The sequence below is a fragment of the Mesoplodon mirus genome (genome assembly GCF_964341445.2).
Source record: "Mesoplodon mirus genome assembly, chromosome: 18".
Classification (NCBI taxonomy): domain Eukaryota; kingdom Metazoa; phylum Chordata; class Mammalia; order Artiodactyla; family Ziphiidae; genus Mesoplodon; species Mesoplodon mirus.
In genome coordinates, this window is record NC_138994.1 from 62,598,176 (window position 1) to 62,613,692 (window position 15,517).

General features: G+C 37.6%; 1 protein-coding gene across 8 annotated transcripts in view; it reads left to right on the forward strand.

Moving 5' to 3' along the window:
- Positions 1-15,517, forward strand: part of TRIM37 (tripartite motif containing 37) — a 207,813-nt gene that overhangs the window by 48,242 nt on the left and 144,054 nt on the right. For 6 of the 8 annotated variants that reach the window (XM_082603179.1, XM_082603181.1, XM_082603178.1 and 3 more), the window contains exons 13-15: positions 10,863-11,057; positions 13,509-13,623; positions 14,505-14,723. In XM_082603179.1, coding sequence (XP_082459305.1) covers positions 10,863-11,057; positions 13,509-13,623; positions 14,505-14,723 — 529 coding nt within the window. The remainder of the gene's footprint in view (positions 1-10,862; positions 11,058-13,508; positions 13,624-14,504; positions 14,724-15,517) is intronic. The other 2 variants (XM_082603180.1, XM_082603185.1) reach the window with 1 other exon arrangement.

Consider the following 15,517-nt stretch of genomic DNA (forward strand, 5'->3'; position numbering starts at 1 on the left):
GGTTTCAAAGGAAAGCATATTACCAGAGATGAAGAAGTTTATTTCATAGTGATAAAAGGATCAGTTAATGAAGAGGACATATAACGACTATAAACATTTCTGTTTATACCGTGATAACGGATCTTCAAAATACATGAAACGAAAACTGATAGGAGTATCAGGAGAAATAGACCAAAACTATTCTCTCAATTGATATAACAGGTAAGCAGAAAGCATCAAGATTATAGTACATTTGAACAGCACTATCACCCAACCTGACCTGAGGGACATTTATAGACCCTGTGAGCCAACAGTAGCAGAATACACGTGATTCTTACGTGTGGACAGAATATGTATCAAGAAAGACCATATTCTGGAGCAGAGAACATGTGTCAATAAGTTTATAAGTATTCAAATCATGCAGATTGTTCTTTTACCACAATGGAATTAATTTAGATGTGAGTAACAGATATTTTGAACATCTGACGTATTTTAAAGTTAAATAACACACTTCTAAATAACCCCCGGATCAAAGAGGAGATTATAAGAGTTTCTCTTTAAGTGTTTTAAAATGAATTGAAATGAAAACACAATATACCAGAATTTGTAGACTGCTGCTAAAGCAGTAGATAGGGGGAAATTTATAGCACTAAATGCCTACATAAGTGAAAAGCAGAAAGGCCTTAAATCACTGATGTCAATGTCTACTTTAATAAACTAGAAATAAGTTAAATGGAAAGTAAACAGAAGAAAGGAAAGAACAAAGATCAAAGAGTGCAGTGAAATAAACAAATGCTGTAGAGAAAATCATTGAAATCAAAAGGACAACAAAATTTGAGGGCTAATACTATATGACTAAGATTTATAATAAGGCCACAGTATCAGCATAATACAACATAGTATTAGCATAAGAATAGATGAAGAATGGAATATACAGATTTCTTCCACTATCCAAAAGTAGAGCGGTCCTATGAAAGCTTTTGTAGGCTGAAATGGCATAAAGTGAAGAAATAATTACCTTAGGACACATCTTGCTAATGGATGCACAAAATATATCAGGACAAAGCATAGATACTCACACAGTTCAAAGCTATGACGGCTTGATACTGAGATGCTGGGTATGATTCCCAGGGAAGGAGCTTGGCGGTGCCGCTCTTGCTGCTTGGAGCATGCCTCTATAATGGCTTTCTACAAAATAAGCACTGAATGCTGTTTTCACTTTTCAGCTTTTTTTGTAAAAACAAAATTTCTCTTCAGATTTCTTTTGGTTAGCAAAAACAGGTACTAGCGTAAGTTCTTTTGTAAAAGTTAAGTGGCATAAAGAGAATGTTTGAAAATGGGGGATAGCTGTACTATGATTCTAGAAATAAACACATTCATTAGGAAACTATTTTTTGACAAAGATGCAAAGACAGTGCTATGGGGAAAGTGTAGTCTTTTCAACAAATTGTGCTTGAACATTTGGCTATACATATGCAAAAAAATTGAACTTGGATCCATACCTCACACTATATACTTAAACTTCCTGAAAATTGATCATAGACCTAGATTTAGATCCTAAAACAATAAAACTTACTGGACACACAACGTAGGAGAAAATTTTCCTTTGGGTTGAGCAATGCTAGTTTAGTTACAATGCAAAAACACAATCCATAAAGAAACACATTTGTAAATTAGGCATCATGAGAATTGTAAAGTTCTCTTCTTCATATTACGTGGGTTTGTATCAAGAATATATAAGGAATTTGAAATTCAACAATAAAAAAAAAACAAGGTCTCTTTTCCATAAAGGCAAATAGTTTGTCAGACACCCCACTAAAGAAGATTTATGGATGGCAAAATAATCCTGTGTAAGATGTTTAATAGTATAAGTCATTAGGGAAGCAAATTTATCTATAGGACTTCCCTGGTGGCGCAGTAGTTAAGAATCCGCCTGCCAACGCACAGGTCACGGGTTCGATCCCTGGTCCAGGAGGATCCCACATGCCACGGAGCATCCAAGCCCGTGCACCATAACTACTGAACCTGCACTCTAGAGCCCGCGAGCCACAGCTACTGAAGCCCACGCTCCTAGAGCCCGTGCTCTGCAACAAAGAGAAGCCACTGCAATGAGAAGCTCGTGCACCGCAACAAAGAGTAGCCCCTGCTCTCCACAACTGGGGAAGGCCTGCACGCAGCAACGAAGACCCAACACAGACAAAAATAAATAAAGAAAGAAATTTTAAAAAATAGTAAATTTAAAAAAAAGAAATTTTTCTACAATACCACTGTGTCCTATTAGAGTGGCTATAATTACAAAGATCATACCAGATGTTGGCAAGAATATAGAGAAATTTGAAGTCTTATATGTTTCTGGTGGGAATGTAAAATGATACAACCACTTTTGTAAACCATTTGGTGATTTGTTAAAAAGTTAAACATACACTTACTGTGTGACTCAGCTAAACCACTCCTAGATATTCACCCCAGAGAAAAGGAACTAGATGTCCATCCAGAGACTTCCAGAAATGTTCATGGTAACTTTATTTGGAATAGCCAAATAAAATCAACCGTAATTGCCACCAACAGATGACTAGATAAGCAAATTTTGGTATGTCTATACAGTGGAATAACACTCAGCAATAAAAAGTAATGAACGGTTGATACGTGCAACAATGAGAATGACTTATTTTTTTATTTCTTATTTTTTTAATATTATTTATTTTGGCTTCTCCAGGTCTTAGTTACAGGATCTTTTAGTTGTAGCATGCAGACTCTTAGTTGCGGAATGCCTGTGGGATCTAGTTCCCCGACCAGGGATCAAACCAAGGCCCCCTGAGTTGGAAGCATGCAGTCTTACCCACCACCAGGGAAGTCCCTAGGAATGACTTTTAAATTAATTATTCTTAGTGAAAGCAGCTGGATAAAAAAGAGCACATATATATGATTCCACTTATATAAACCTCTAGAAAAATGCAAACTAGTCTATAGTGACAGAATGCAGGTGTGCGGTTGCTTAGAGATGGGACGGGCTGGGCTAAGGTTGGGTGGAAGGTGGAGGGAGAAGGTAAGAGGGAAGAATTACAAAAGGCAGAGGAAACTTCGGGAATGATGGATATGTTTAGTATCTTGATTGTCATAATGGTGATGGTTTTATGGGTATATATAAATATGTGTGAAACTTACCAAATTATACATTTCAGTTACACTTCATTAAAGCTGTTTTACTCAAAAAAACAACAACTAAAATGTCATTGGTCTGTCTTATACTTTGCATGGATCTTTTACTCATGCGTGATTTTGTAACAACATGGATTAATCATTTGGAAAATAACGACTTACTAAGTAGCGTTGACACATTTCATTATGCAGTATCAGTCACATTCATGGATATCACCATTTGCACAACGAAAGTCTTGAAGTATTGGAAAGCTTTTAAGCTCATGTGGTACATAGAAATTTTCCAGGATTCTGTTTTTTCACTTGAAAGTGTGTTTTATCATTGGCAACAAACACTGACAATTCTTTTCCTTAGTTGTTTTGGCACAGAAAATGTCTGCTGGGTATCCACAACCAAATAACCATTGTTTGTCAGTTCTCTGAATTTGAGGTTTCACAAAAAAAGTGACTGATGATCTTGGAACTCAGCTGAACAAAGTGATTTTTCCAAGGCAACCACTGCATATCACAATGCAGCATAAGTACTTTATGTATATTTCCCATTTGTGACACCAAGCATTGAGGTTTAATAACATTTATCATGTTTACTACTTCTTCAAAGACATTCTTTTTAAAAAAAAATTATTTATTTTATTTATTTATTTTTGGCTATGTTGGGTCTTCATTGCCGCGCATGGGCTTTCTCTAGTTGCGGCGAGCAGGGCTGCTCTTCGTTGAGGTGCGCTGGCTTCTCATTGTGGTGGCTTCTCCTGTTGCGGAACACGGGCTCTAGGTGTGTGAGCGTCAGTAGTTGTGGCACGTGGGCTCAGTAGTTGTGGCTCACGGGCTCTAGAGCGCAGGCTCAGTAGTTGTGGTACATGGGCTTGGTTGCTCCGCGGCATGTGGGATCTTCCCGGACCAGGGCTCGAACCCATGTCCCCTGCATTGGCAGGCGGATTCTTCTTCTTTTTTTTTTTTTTTTTTTTTTGCGGTACGCGGGCCTCTCACTGTTGTGGCCTCTACCGTGCGGAGCACAGGCTCCGGACGCGCAGGCTTAGCGGCCATGGCTCATGGGGCCCAGCCGCTCCGTGGCATGTGGGATCCTCCCGGACCGGGGCACGAACCCGTGTCCCCTGCATCGGCAGACGGACTCTCAACCACTGCGCCACCAGGGAAGCCCTGGCAGGTGGATTCTTAACCACGTGCCACCAGGGAAGCCCAAAGACATTCTTGAGAGACACTGAAAAGTTTTTTTCTCGTCTGAAAGTGTGTAGCAGTGCATAATATAATGACGACTGGTACATTTTAACTACCGTTGGCTTGTGCACCGTTAGGGCAAATGTCAAACACTGCGAAAAAGGCAACTAACATCTTAGCGTTATCATGAAGATAGTTTTGACTTTTTGGATCACTGCAAGGATCATGGGAACTGATCCCCAGTGACACAACTTCTGACATAGACTAACCTTAGTGCAGAATATTCTTGCCATGACTGGTGAGTCAAACTATGAATAATGCTAGTACTATGGAAAGGATTCTGGCCTCTGAGTTGTAAGTATGTTGTAGTCATAGCTCTGTTCCAAATCTCCTGTGTGATCTGAAACAGTGGACTTACCTGTATGGTTATTATAACAGCTAACGTCTGCTGAATATATGCTTTGTGCTATGCACTGTGCCTTGTGTAACTCATGTTGCTTTGCTACCACCTCGTGAGCTGTTAAATGCTATTCATCACTCCCATTTCACAGATGGAAATACCATAGCTAAGTTATTCACTCAAGTTCAGCATTGTTAAGGTGCAGTCTTTTTAACATAGATTTTTCTTTCTCTGTATTCTTTGTTCTTAACCACCAAGCTCTGTTTTGTTCCCTGAAATCAGCCCTTGTGACTGGGAAAGGTGGTTGATCTTGGGCAGAATTATAAAAAGTTTAGTGATTAAAAGATTTTGTTCATAACCCCGTTGCTACCATTAATCTTGGTTCTCTTCTTGTCTCTTGATTAATTTATTTCCTGTATATAGGCATACTTCAAGATATTGCAGGTTTGGTTCCAGACCACCACAATAAAGCAAGTTACATGAATATTTTGCTTTCTTGGTGCATATAAAAGTTATGTTTAAACTATACTACAGTCTGTTAAGTGTGCACTAGCTGTATGTCTGGAAAAAAAAAAACAATGTACATACCTTAATTTAAAAATACTTCATTGCTCTAAAATGCTAACCACCACTGAGTCATAATGTTTTTGCTGGTGGAGGGTCTTGCCTCAATGTTTGATGGCTGCTGACTGATCAGAGTGGTGGTTGCTGAAGTCTGGGGTGGGTGTAGCAATTTCTTTAAACAAGACAACAGTGAAGTTTGCTGCATTGATTGACTCGTCCTTTCATGAATGATTACTCTGTAGCATGCAATGCTGTTTGATAGTATTTTACCCACAGTAGAACTTCTTTCAGATTTGGATTCAATCCTCTCAAACCCTCACTCTGCTTTATCAACTAAGTTGATGTAATATGCTAAATCCTTTGTTGTCATTTCAACAATCTTCACAGCATCTTCACCTGGAAGTAGATTCCATCTCAAGAAACCCTGTTGTTTTTTTTTTTTTTTTTTTTTTTTTGCTTATCCATAAAAAGCAACTCCTCATCTGTTAAAGTTTTATCATGAGATTGTAGCAATTCAGTCACATCTTCAGGCTCTACTTCTGATTCTCATTCTCTTGCTATTTTTACAATATCTGCAGTTACTTCCTCCACTGAATTCTTGAACTACTCAAAGTCATTTGTGAGGTTTGGAATCAAGTTCTTTCAAAGTCTTCTTAATGTTGATATTTTGACCTCTTCCCACAAATCATGAATGATCTTAATGGCATCTAGAATGGTGAATCCTTTCCAGAAGGTTTCCAATTTACTTTGCCCAGATCCATCAGAGCAATCACTATCTACAGCAGCTATTGCCTTAAGAAATATATTTCTTAAATACTAAGACTTGAAAGTCAGAATTACTCCTTGATCTGTGGACTGCAGAACGGATGTGTGTTAGCAGGCATGAAAACAACGTTAACCTTGTACATCTCCATCAGAGCCCTTGGGTGACTAGGTGCATTGTCAGTGAGCAGTAATATTTTGCAAAAAATCTTTCTTTCCAGAGCGGTAAATCTCAAGTGGGTTTAAAATATTCAGTTAACCATATGTAAAGAGATGGGCTGTCATCAGGCTTTGTTGTTCTCTTTATAGAGCACAGGCAGAGTAAATTTAACATAATTCTTAAGGACTCTAGGGTTTTCAGAATGGTAAATGAGCATTAGCCTCAACTTTTAAGTCACCAGCTTACATTAGCTCCTGACAAGAGAGTCAGCCTGCCCTTGGACGCTTCAGATTCAGGCATTTACTTCTGGATAACTTGCTGCAGCTTCTGTATCAGCACTTCTATGTTATGGAGACAGCTTCTTTCCTTCAACCTTATGAACCACCTCTTCTGGCTTCAGACGTTTCTTCTACTGCTTCCTTGCCTCTCTCAGCCTTTGTAGAATTGAGAGTTAGGGCCTTACTGTGGACTAAGCTTTTGGCTTAAGGGAGTGTTGTACTTGGGTACTTTTATTGTTGACATATATACTTCGGGAACTTAAAGTTTACATTATCTTATAAGCAGTAATAACATTATCAGTGGTAATGAAATATTATCATTCAGGATACTAAGGTTGAAAGAGATTAGACTTTGTGTATTTGTTAGATATTATCTGAATACCTTAATAAGAATGTTCTATTTAGATAAAAACAGACATCTTATCATCTCTTCTTTTTTTTTCTGGCCATGTCATGCAGCTTGTGGGATATTAGTTCCCTAACCAGGGATTGAACCCACGCCCTCGGCAGTGAAAGCACAGAGTCCTAACCACTGGACCGCCAGGGAATTCCCTTATTACCTGTTAATTCTCTTAACACTTCGGCAAGCCTAGAGAAGAGTCTTGAATATTATCTTATTAATTATTGAAACGTCATTCAGTTACGAAATTGAGATTTTAACAGTGAGGTAGTCTTACTGTCAAAATATGAAATAAAAATGTAAATCATTGTATTATCTAGTAGATTTTAATAACGCTTGGGACCCTGCAGAAATAATTTCATAATTTCATTATACTTAAATATCTTTCTCACTGTGTGTTATAATACACCTGTGTAGGCTTTCTGAGGAAATTTGTGCATGAGTGACATCCTTGAATTGACTCTTAACAGTATTTACTGATCTGACTTTTGTTTTAGAGAAGGAAATTTCTTTGAGTTGCTTAAGCAAAGAGTAGAACTTTCCCTTGGGGAGTAATATTAATGAGACTAAAATTTTAAGTTAATAATTGTTAAATTCATTCAGACTTTCAGTTTGATAAAAGAAGGGAATTTAAGTTGGAATATTCAAATTTGAGGTTTTAGTTTTATCTAAGATTAGGGTTGAGATGCTATATAAATAATTTAACTTGGATTAATTGCTGTATTTAATAGAAACATAGGTATATCTCTGTCATGATTTTAAAGAACTAATGCAGATGAAACAATGATCTTTTTTCAAACATTATATGTTTTTTCATATAAAAAACTGATTTTTCAAAAAGTGTTCTATATTGATTTTAAACTTTTACCTGTCTTGATCCTGGATGTATTTAACCATCTGCATTAATGTCTTTCTCCTTAGATTTTCAGTATTCTTTGTTGTTTCTCTGAATTTTGAATTTTCTTAATACTCATTTTTAAAATAAAAGTAAAATTTTTTTGAGGTGAGATTCGTATAATTTAAAAATACACAATTTAAGGACTTCCTGGTGGCACAGTGGTTAAGAATCCGCCTGCCAATGCAGGGGACACGGGTTCGAGCCCTGGTCCGGGAAGATCCCACATGCCATGGAGCAACTAAGCCTGTGCGCCACAACTACTGAAGCCCATGTACCTGGAGCCCTTGCTCTGCAACAAGAGAAGCCGCCACAATGAGAAGCCCGCGCACTGCAATGAAGAGTAGCCCCCGCTCACCTCAACTAGAGGAAAGCCTGCGTGCAACGAAGACCAAACGCAGCCAAAAATAAATAAATAAAAAATACACAATTCAGTGGAACTTAGTGCATTTCCAGTGTTTCACAGTCACCACCTCTCTCTAGTTACAGAGCACTTTCATCATCCTAGAACACCTCGTACCCATCCCTTCCTTCCCCCAATCCTAGACAACTACTACTGTGCTTTCTCTGTGTACTTGCCTATTCTGGATATTTCATATAAAAGTTCATACAGGGGCTTCCCTGGTGGCGCAGTGGTTGGGAGTCCGCCTGCCGATGCAGGGGACACGGGTTCGTGCCCCGGTCCGGGAAGGTCCCACATGCCGCGGAGCGGCTGGACCCGTGAGCCATGGCCGTTGAGCCTGCGCGTCCGGAGCCTGTGCTCCGCAGTGGGAGAGGCCACAGCAGTGAGAGGCCCACATACCGCAAAAAAAAAAAAGAAAAAAAAAAAAAAAGTTCATACAATTTGGGATCGTTTATATTTGGCTTCTGTTTACTTAGCATAGTGTTTCCAGGGTTCACCAAATGTTGAAGCATATATCAAAACTTCATTCCTCTATATGGCTGAACAATATTCCATTGTATGTATAGACCTCAATTTGTTTATCAGTTCATCTGTTGATTGACATATGGGTTGCTTCCATCTTTTGGCTGTTACGAATAATCCTGCTATAAATATTCATGTATGAGTTTCTATATGGGCATATGTTAATTCTGTGTTTTTAACATTTTGAGAAATTACCAAACTGTTCTCCACAGTTGGCTGTCCCATTCTCTGTGCCTACCATTTTAAGATTACATTTTATAGCCATCCTAGTGAATATGAAGTGGTATCTCATTGTGGTTTTGACTTGCATTTCCTTAATGACCAGTGAAATTGAACATCTTTTCATTTGTTTTTTTGGCCATTTGTATATCTTCTTTGGAGAAATGTCTGAAATTCAAGTCTATTTTCCATTTTTAAATTAGGTTGCTTGTCTTTTAATTGTTGAGTTCTGAGAATTCTCTCTACATTTTGTATACTAAACCCTTATCAGACATAGGATTTGAAAACTTTCTCCCATTCTGTGGGTTGTATTTTTGCTTTCTTGATAATGTCCTCTGATACACAAAAATTTTAAATTTCTGTGAAGTCCAAATTACCTATTTTTTCTTTACTTGTTCATACTTTTGGAGTCAAATCTATGAATCCATCGCCAAATTCGAATTCATGAATATTTACCCCTGTGTTTTCTTCTAAGAGTTTTATAGTTTTAGCCCTTACATTTAGGTCATTGATCCATTTTGAGTTAATTTTTGTATATGAAATTAGAAAGTTGTATATGAAATATACATATGAAATTTGTATGTGAAATTTGCACATAGCAATCAGATTTTCTCAGCACCATTTGGGTTTTTTGTTGTTTTGATTTATTTTGTTTTGGTGGGATCCCAGTTGCTTGACTAGGGATTGAACCTTGGGCCCACAGCAGTGAAAGCAGAGAGTCCCAGCCACTGGGCCACCAGGGAATTCCCTCAGCACTGTTTGTTGAAGAAACTTTTTTTTTTCCCTATTGAATCAGAACCCTTGTCAAAAATCTATTGCACACTGATATTGGGGTTTATTTCTGGACATTTAATGGCACCCTTTGCCTTACAACTGCCATAATAATTAGGCAGACAAAATATCACAGCTTTTGTATTAGTTTGTGCCATCAATCTGTATAATGCACTGTGAGAGATACTAATATAAAAATCATCTGACAGTACTTAAATACGGTTGACCCTTGAACAACACAGGGCTTAGAGGCACCAATCCTCCACACAGTCAAAAACTGCATGTCACTTACAATTGGCCCTCCCTATCCTGGGTTCCTCTGTATCCATGGTTCTACATCCTTGGATTCAAACAACTGCAGATTGTGTAGTACTGTAGTATTTACTATTTAAAAAATTCACATTTAAGTGGACCATTGCAGTTCGAACTTAGGTTGTTCAACGGTCGCCTGTACTTACGTTTATTTGTAGATAAAGAGCTGTAATTTTTTCTTTTGCCTTTGCAAGCAGAAATAGCAGACTGAGGTATTGGGTTTTTCTTTTAAAAGTTTATCTCCGCTAAAAAAGAAGCTTTATGGCTACTGTTGGATGTCCCTTCTGATCTTTATTTTTTCACTTCTCTTTCTTGCAATAGCAGTACTTTCTTGGTAAAAATGACTTTGAAGACTTGAGAGTTTTATACTATATAAGATACGGAAATCTAAATGTACTGACTTTCCCATTGTATACTTATTTTCTATTAGAAAATTTTATAGGCTTGACTTGCTGAATACACAGTTGATTTATGATAACTTGAATTGGAAGAATATAGTATTCAAAATTTATTATTTATTTACCTCAAAGAAAATGGCAGAACATTGTGAGGAAACATAGGTAATGAATATATGGAAAAATACATAGTGTTGCTAAAATGTGTAACTTTGAAAGTACTATTTTATACAGAATTTATTCATTATTTGAGGTGGTATTTTATACCTGCTATATTGGTAAACATTTTTAAAGGGGATGAAGGACCTAGTGCCAATCATATTGTGGTAGCCCCTTTATATTACTGTTGTGACGGTCCTTTCTGAAACACATGTAGCTGTGTATATCAATAAGTTTCCCCTTAGGTACTTAATCACCTTAATGTTTTGATGGAATTTATTCTTGCTTTACTAACTCTATATTAATAGTCTTTTCAATTTTAGATATGAATACCGTGTAGAGATGGTTCATCAGTCCTGCAATGATCCTACCAAAAATATCATTCGAGAATTTGCATCTGACTTTGAAGTTGGAGAATGTTGGGGTTATAATCGATTTTTCCGTTTGGACTTACTTGCAAATGAAGGATACTTGAATCGACAAAATGATACAGTGATTTTAAGGTAATAGGAAACATTTATATCATGGCTTTTATCACAGGGAATAATGTCATCAGAATTGTAAAGTCTTTTCACTTAACAAAGATGAATATCGAAATTCATACTGACTCTAACCTTACCATGTTCTTAACCATTTAATTTCAGGAGTCCTGTGTGGTCAGTGAATAAGTTAGTCAGAAATGTGTTTGACATCTAGTTAGTAGTTCCATAAAAAGTAAACTACTGGGGCTTCGCTGATGGCGCAGTGGTTAAGAATCCGCCTGCCAATGCAGGGGACTCGGGATTGAGCCCTGGTCTGGGAAGATCCCACATGCCACAGAGCAACTAAGCCCGTGTGTCACAACTACTGAGCCTGTGCTCTAGAGCCCGCAAGCCACAACTACTGAGCCCATGTGCCACAACTACTGAAGCCCAAGTGCCTAGAGCCGTGCTCCACAACAAGCCACCACAATGAGAAGCCCACGCACCACAACGAAGAGTAGCCCCCACTCACCGCAACTAGAGAAAGCCCGTGCACAGCAACAAAGACACAACGCAGCCAAAAATAAATTTTTTAAAAAAGTAAACTACTATTTCCAGTAAATGTGGTAACGTCCCATTTATCTATTGAACTTCTAGCAACCTCACTATTTGGAAATCCAAGAATAGTGTGGGATCAAGTGCTTATTTTTTTCCACTTGGCATTGTGTATTATATTTGGATGACTGGTTTTGAAAGCTTAATTTAACAAAACGATTTTCAGTTTTTTCTAGAGAACAGCAAATTAAAAGTAAGGGAATAGAGATGAAAATTGATGAAAATAAACTAAGTGATGGTAGTTGGTGTGTTATTTGCAAGAAAGGACAGAACATAAACAGTGACTATAAAGTTACAGCCCTATTTAATATTAAGACCCAGTGCAGATGGAGCCAAAAATAAAATAAATATATTTAAAAAATTTAAAAATTAAAAAAAAATAAATTCAAATATGTATTGAACTGAGTGGTTTCAGAATGTTTAACAGTTTAGTAAGTTTCCATCAAATAATTTTAAAAGCTTTTTTCCTTAAAAGAGATTTGAATATACTCTTTTAAATTTCACTTATTCTGATTTCTTTGTCCTTGAGCATGCTGGATGAGTTGCTGTTATATCACCCTTTACTATTATGTGTTCTTCATAATGTTTCTGGGAGAATAAGGAAGTATAAAAAGAGATTCTTGAATTTTGAGTATAGAAAAAAATTCATGTTTTTGTCATCTCTTCTTTTGGGGGATTATTTTAGTATCATTTTATAACCTTTTAGGTTTTCTTGAATTATTCACTAAAAGAAATATCAATAATTTGTTCCTGTTTCACACTTTAACCAGAGAGGATTGTAAAATTATTCAAATACCAATTTTACCAGCCTGCAAAACAGCCTTTTTTTTTTTTTTTTTTTTTTTGCGGTACGCGGGCCTCTCACTGCCGTGGCCTCTCCCGTTGCGGAGCACAGGCTCCGGACGCGCAGGCCCAGCGGCCATGACTCACGGGCCCAGCCGCTCCGCGGCATGTGGGATCCTCCCGGACCGGGGCACGAACCCGTGTCCCCTGCATCGGCAGGCAGACTCCCAACCACTGCGCCACCAGGCAAGCCCCAAACAGCCGTTTTTTATGACCTTAGTCATCTCTTTATTGGAGTCATAGTAATGTAAATGGAGTCATGTTCAGCTATCTAACAAAGGTAAGGATGGGGTTTTTTGCTTTAATAAGTATTAGTTTTTTTAAAGTACAGATAACTCTGAAGAGATCAAGATTCTATCGTGTATCCATTTATATGCTTTAATATAGAGAGATAATTGTTTTTTTCCTAACCCTAGCTGAAATATGCCATATTGTGATATATGGAGAGCTTTGATTTTAAACTGCTATCTGGATGGGGTTGGGAATGTAGGTTATTCAGAGCATGTAACTCTTTGAGGGACAGTAAAGCAGTCCTGGGTAGCTGACCCTTTACGTGATTTTTTTTTTTGCTATGGAGTAGGAAATATGGGAACGAGAGATAGAAAAGGAACGAAAAAAAGCAGTGCCTAAAACAAACTTCGCCTGTTTTACTAGGGTCTGACCTAGGCAAGAAAGGAGAAGGAAGGCATTAGCTCTCTCCTTCCTGCATAGTACGATCCTCTTCTTCCCAGCTTATGATCAACACTGTATTTGAGCTAGATTATTATAGTAAATATGTTTTAGTAGATTAGTTTGGAAGTTTAACTGTGATGTGTAATGTTATTTCTTTAGAAAAATAGTTTGAATTTGACAACTGACTTTTCAGAACCATGTCATTATAATTTGTGGACTACATATATAAATGGCAAATACCAGGAGCTCTGAGTTCTGAATTTTGGCCTTATAATGTAATCAAGTAAACTTAAAATTCTAGGATTTAAGGCTTGGTTCATAATATTTTACTGTTTGGATTTAATGTGCAGTTATTCTTTTAAGGTTTCAGGTTCGTTCACCAACTTTCTTTCAAAAATGCCGGGACCAGCATTGGTATATTACTCAATTGGAAGCTGCACAGACTAGCTATATCCAACAAATAAATAACCTTAAAGAGGTAAGCAAAAAAACATATATTTGGTTTTAGTGTTTCATATTGTCTTACTGGTGTATTACATTTGTAGTTAGATTTTGGATATTATTGCTGTTTGTAATTTTGTAGAAAAATCCACTTGTTCTTTATTCTCACTACCTTTGAACCTCTAATTCTGGACTGTCCAATTCAGTAGCCACTAGCCACATGTGGCTGTGTAGACATAATTAAAATTAAAAATTCAGTTCCTTAGTTACAGTAGCTAGCTGGTATTGGGAATTGCAGATGTAGAACATTTCCATCATTGCATAAAATTGTATTGGACAGTGCTTCTCTAGTTGAGGCAAACTCTGTGTTTCTCTCAGTGACTTGGGTATTTCTCTTCCCCATGCTGTTTTGAATTTAGAGGATTATAAGCTATGGAACAATTGAATGTTGCCCTATCTTGAAGTCTCACTATTGTTGAACTGAGCACTGGGGAGGATCAGTTAATGAATTTTTATTTTACAGTGGCAAACTAAATTATGTAAGGAATGTCTCTTTCTACAAGTGGATATGGGGATGCGATGAGAAGTTTGAAGTGCTGAGAGTGGTTAATATATGAGAGAGGAAAAGATGAATATTTTCAAAAATTTTCATGTTAAGTTAAACTGGCTGTATTTACTACGTGGTTTGCTAATTGTATAGCTTGGGCTAGAAATGAGAAGAAAGATGAAAATAAGTTGGGCAGTTTTTCTTTGTCATAGATTTTCCCATAAGCAAAAGTCAGGAAGGTATGAGATAGATGGTGCAAAAAATGGTTTTATGAACATCTGGATATATGTGGTTTTTTTTTGCTTGAAATAATTTTACTGTACGAGTGGAGGACTGCTTATGACTCTGCTTGTGTTGTTTTGTTTTAAAAGAGACTTACTATTGAGTTGTCTCGAACTCAGAAATCAAGAGATTTGTCACCACCAGATAATCATCTTAGCCCCCAAAATGATGACACTCCTGAGACACGAGCTAAGAAGTCTGGATCATGTGCTGACATGCTTCTCCAAGATTGTCCTACTACAACTTCTGTAAGAGAGGCCAAGGAGGATGAAGAAGATGAGGAGAAGATTCAGAATGAAGATTATCATGTAATAATTAGACCTATTTTAGATTCATTTTGTGTTTGAAAAGAGAAATGATATCATGGTTTCCAACATACGATAGGGGAAATCAATGTGCTGAAAATCTTGTCCACTTATATTTTCATTATTAGTGTATGCCCTTTTGTAACTGTTAATAAGTCAGAAGTTGTTGCATCAAAATTATTTCAAGGTTCTAAAAATTAATTTATTATAGAAAACTGTACATTCTACAAAACAAACTGTGATGTACATTCTAGAAGCTATGTAAGTTGTGGATTTTTAAAATGTGTCCTGGGGCTTCCCTGGTGGCGCAGTGGTTGAGAATCCACCAGCCAATGCAGGGGACATGGGTTCGAGCTGTGGTCTGGGAAGATCCCACATGCCGCGGAGCAACTAAGCCCGTGTGCTGCAACTACTGAGCCTGCGCTCTAGAGCCCGCGAGCCACAACTACTGAGCCCATGTGCCACAACTACTGAGCCCATGTGCCACAACTACTGAAGCCCACATGCCTAGAGTCCATGCTCTGCAACAGGAGGAGCCATCGCAGTTAGAAGCCCACGTGCTGCAACGAAGAGTAGACCCCACTCGCTGCAACTAGGGAAAGCCTATGCCCAGCAGCGAAGACCCAACGCAGCCAAAAATAAATAAATTTTAAAAAAATCTTAAAAAAAAAAAAAGGTGTCTGCTTTCCGTTCACTGAATCTAGTTAAAGTACCTTATCATTGCCTATGTAGGTAGGATGATTTAGGTTTTGGGAGATAGCCAGGTTTTGTCCCAGGTAAACTACAACTAGAATGAG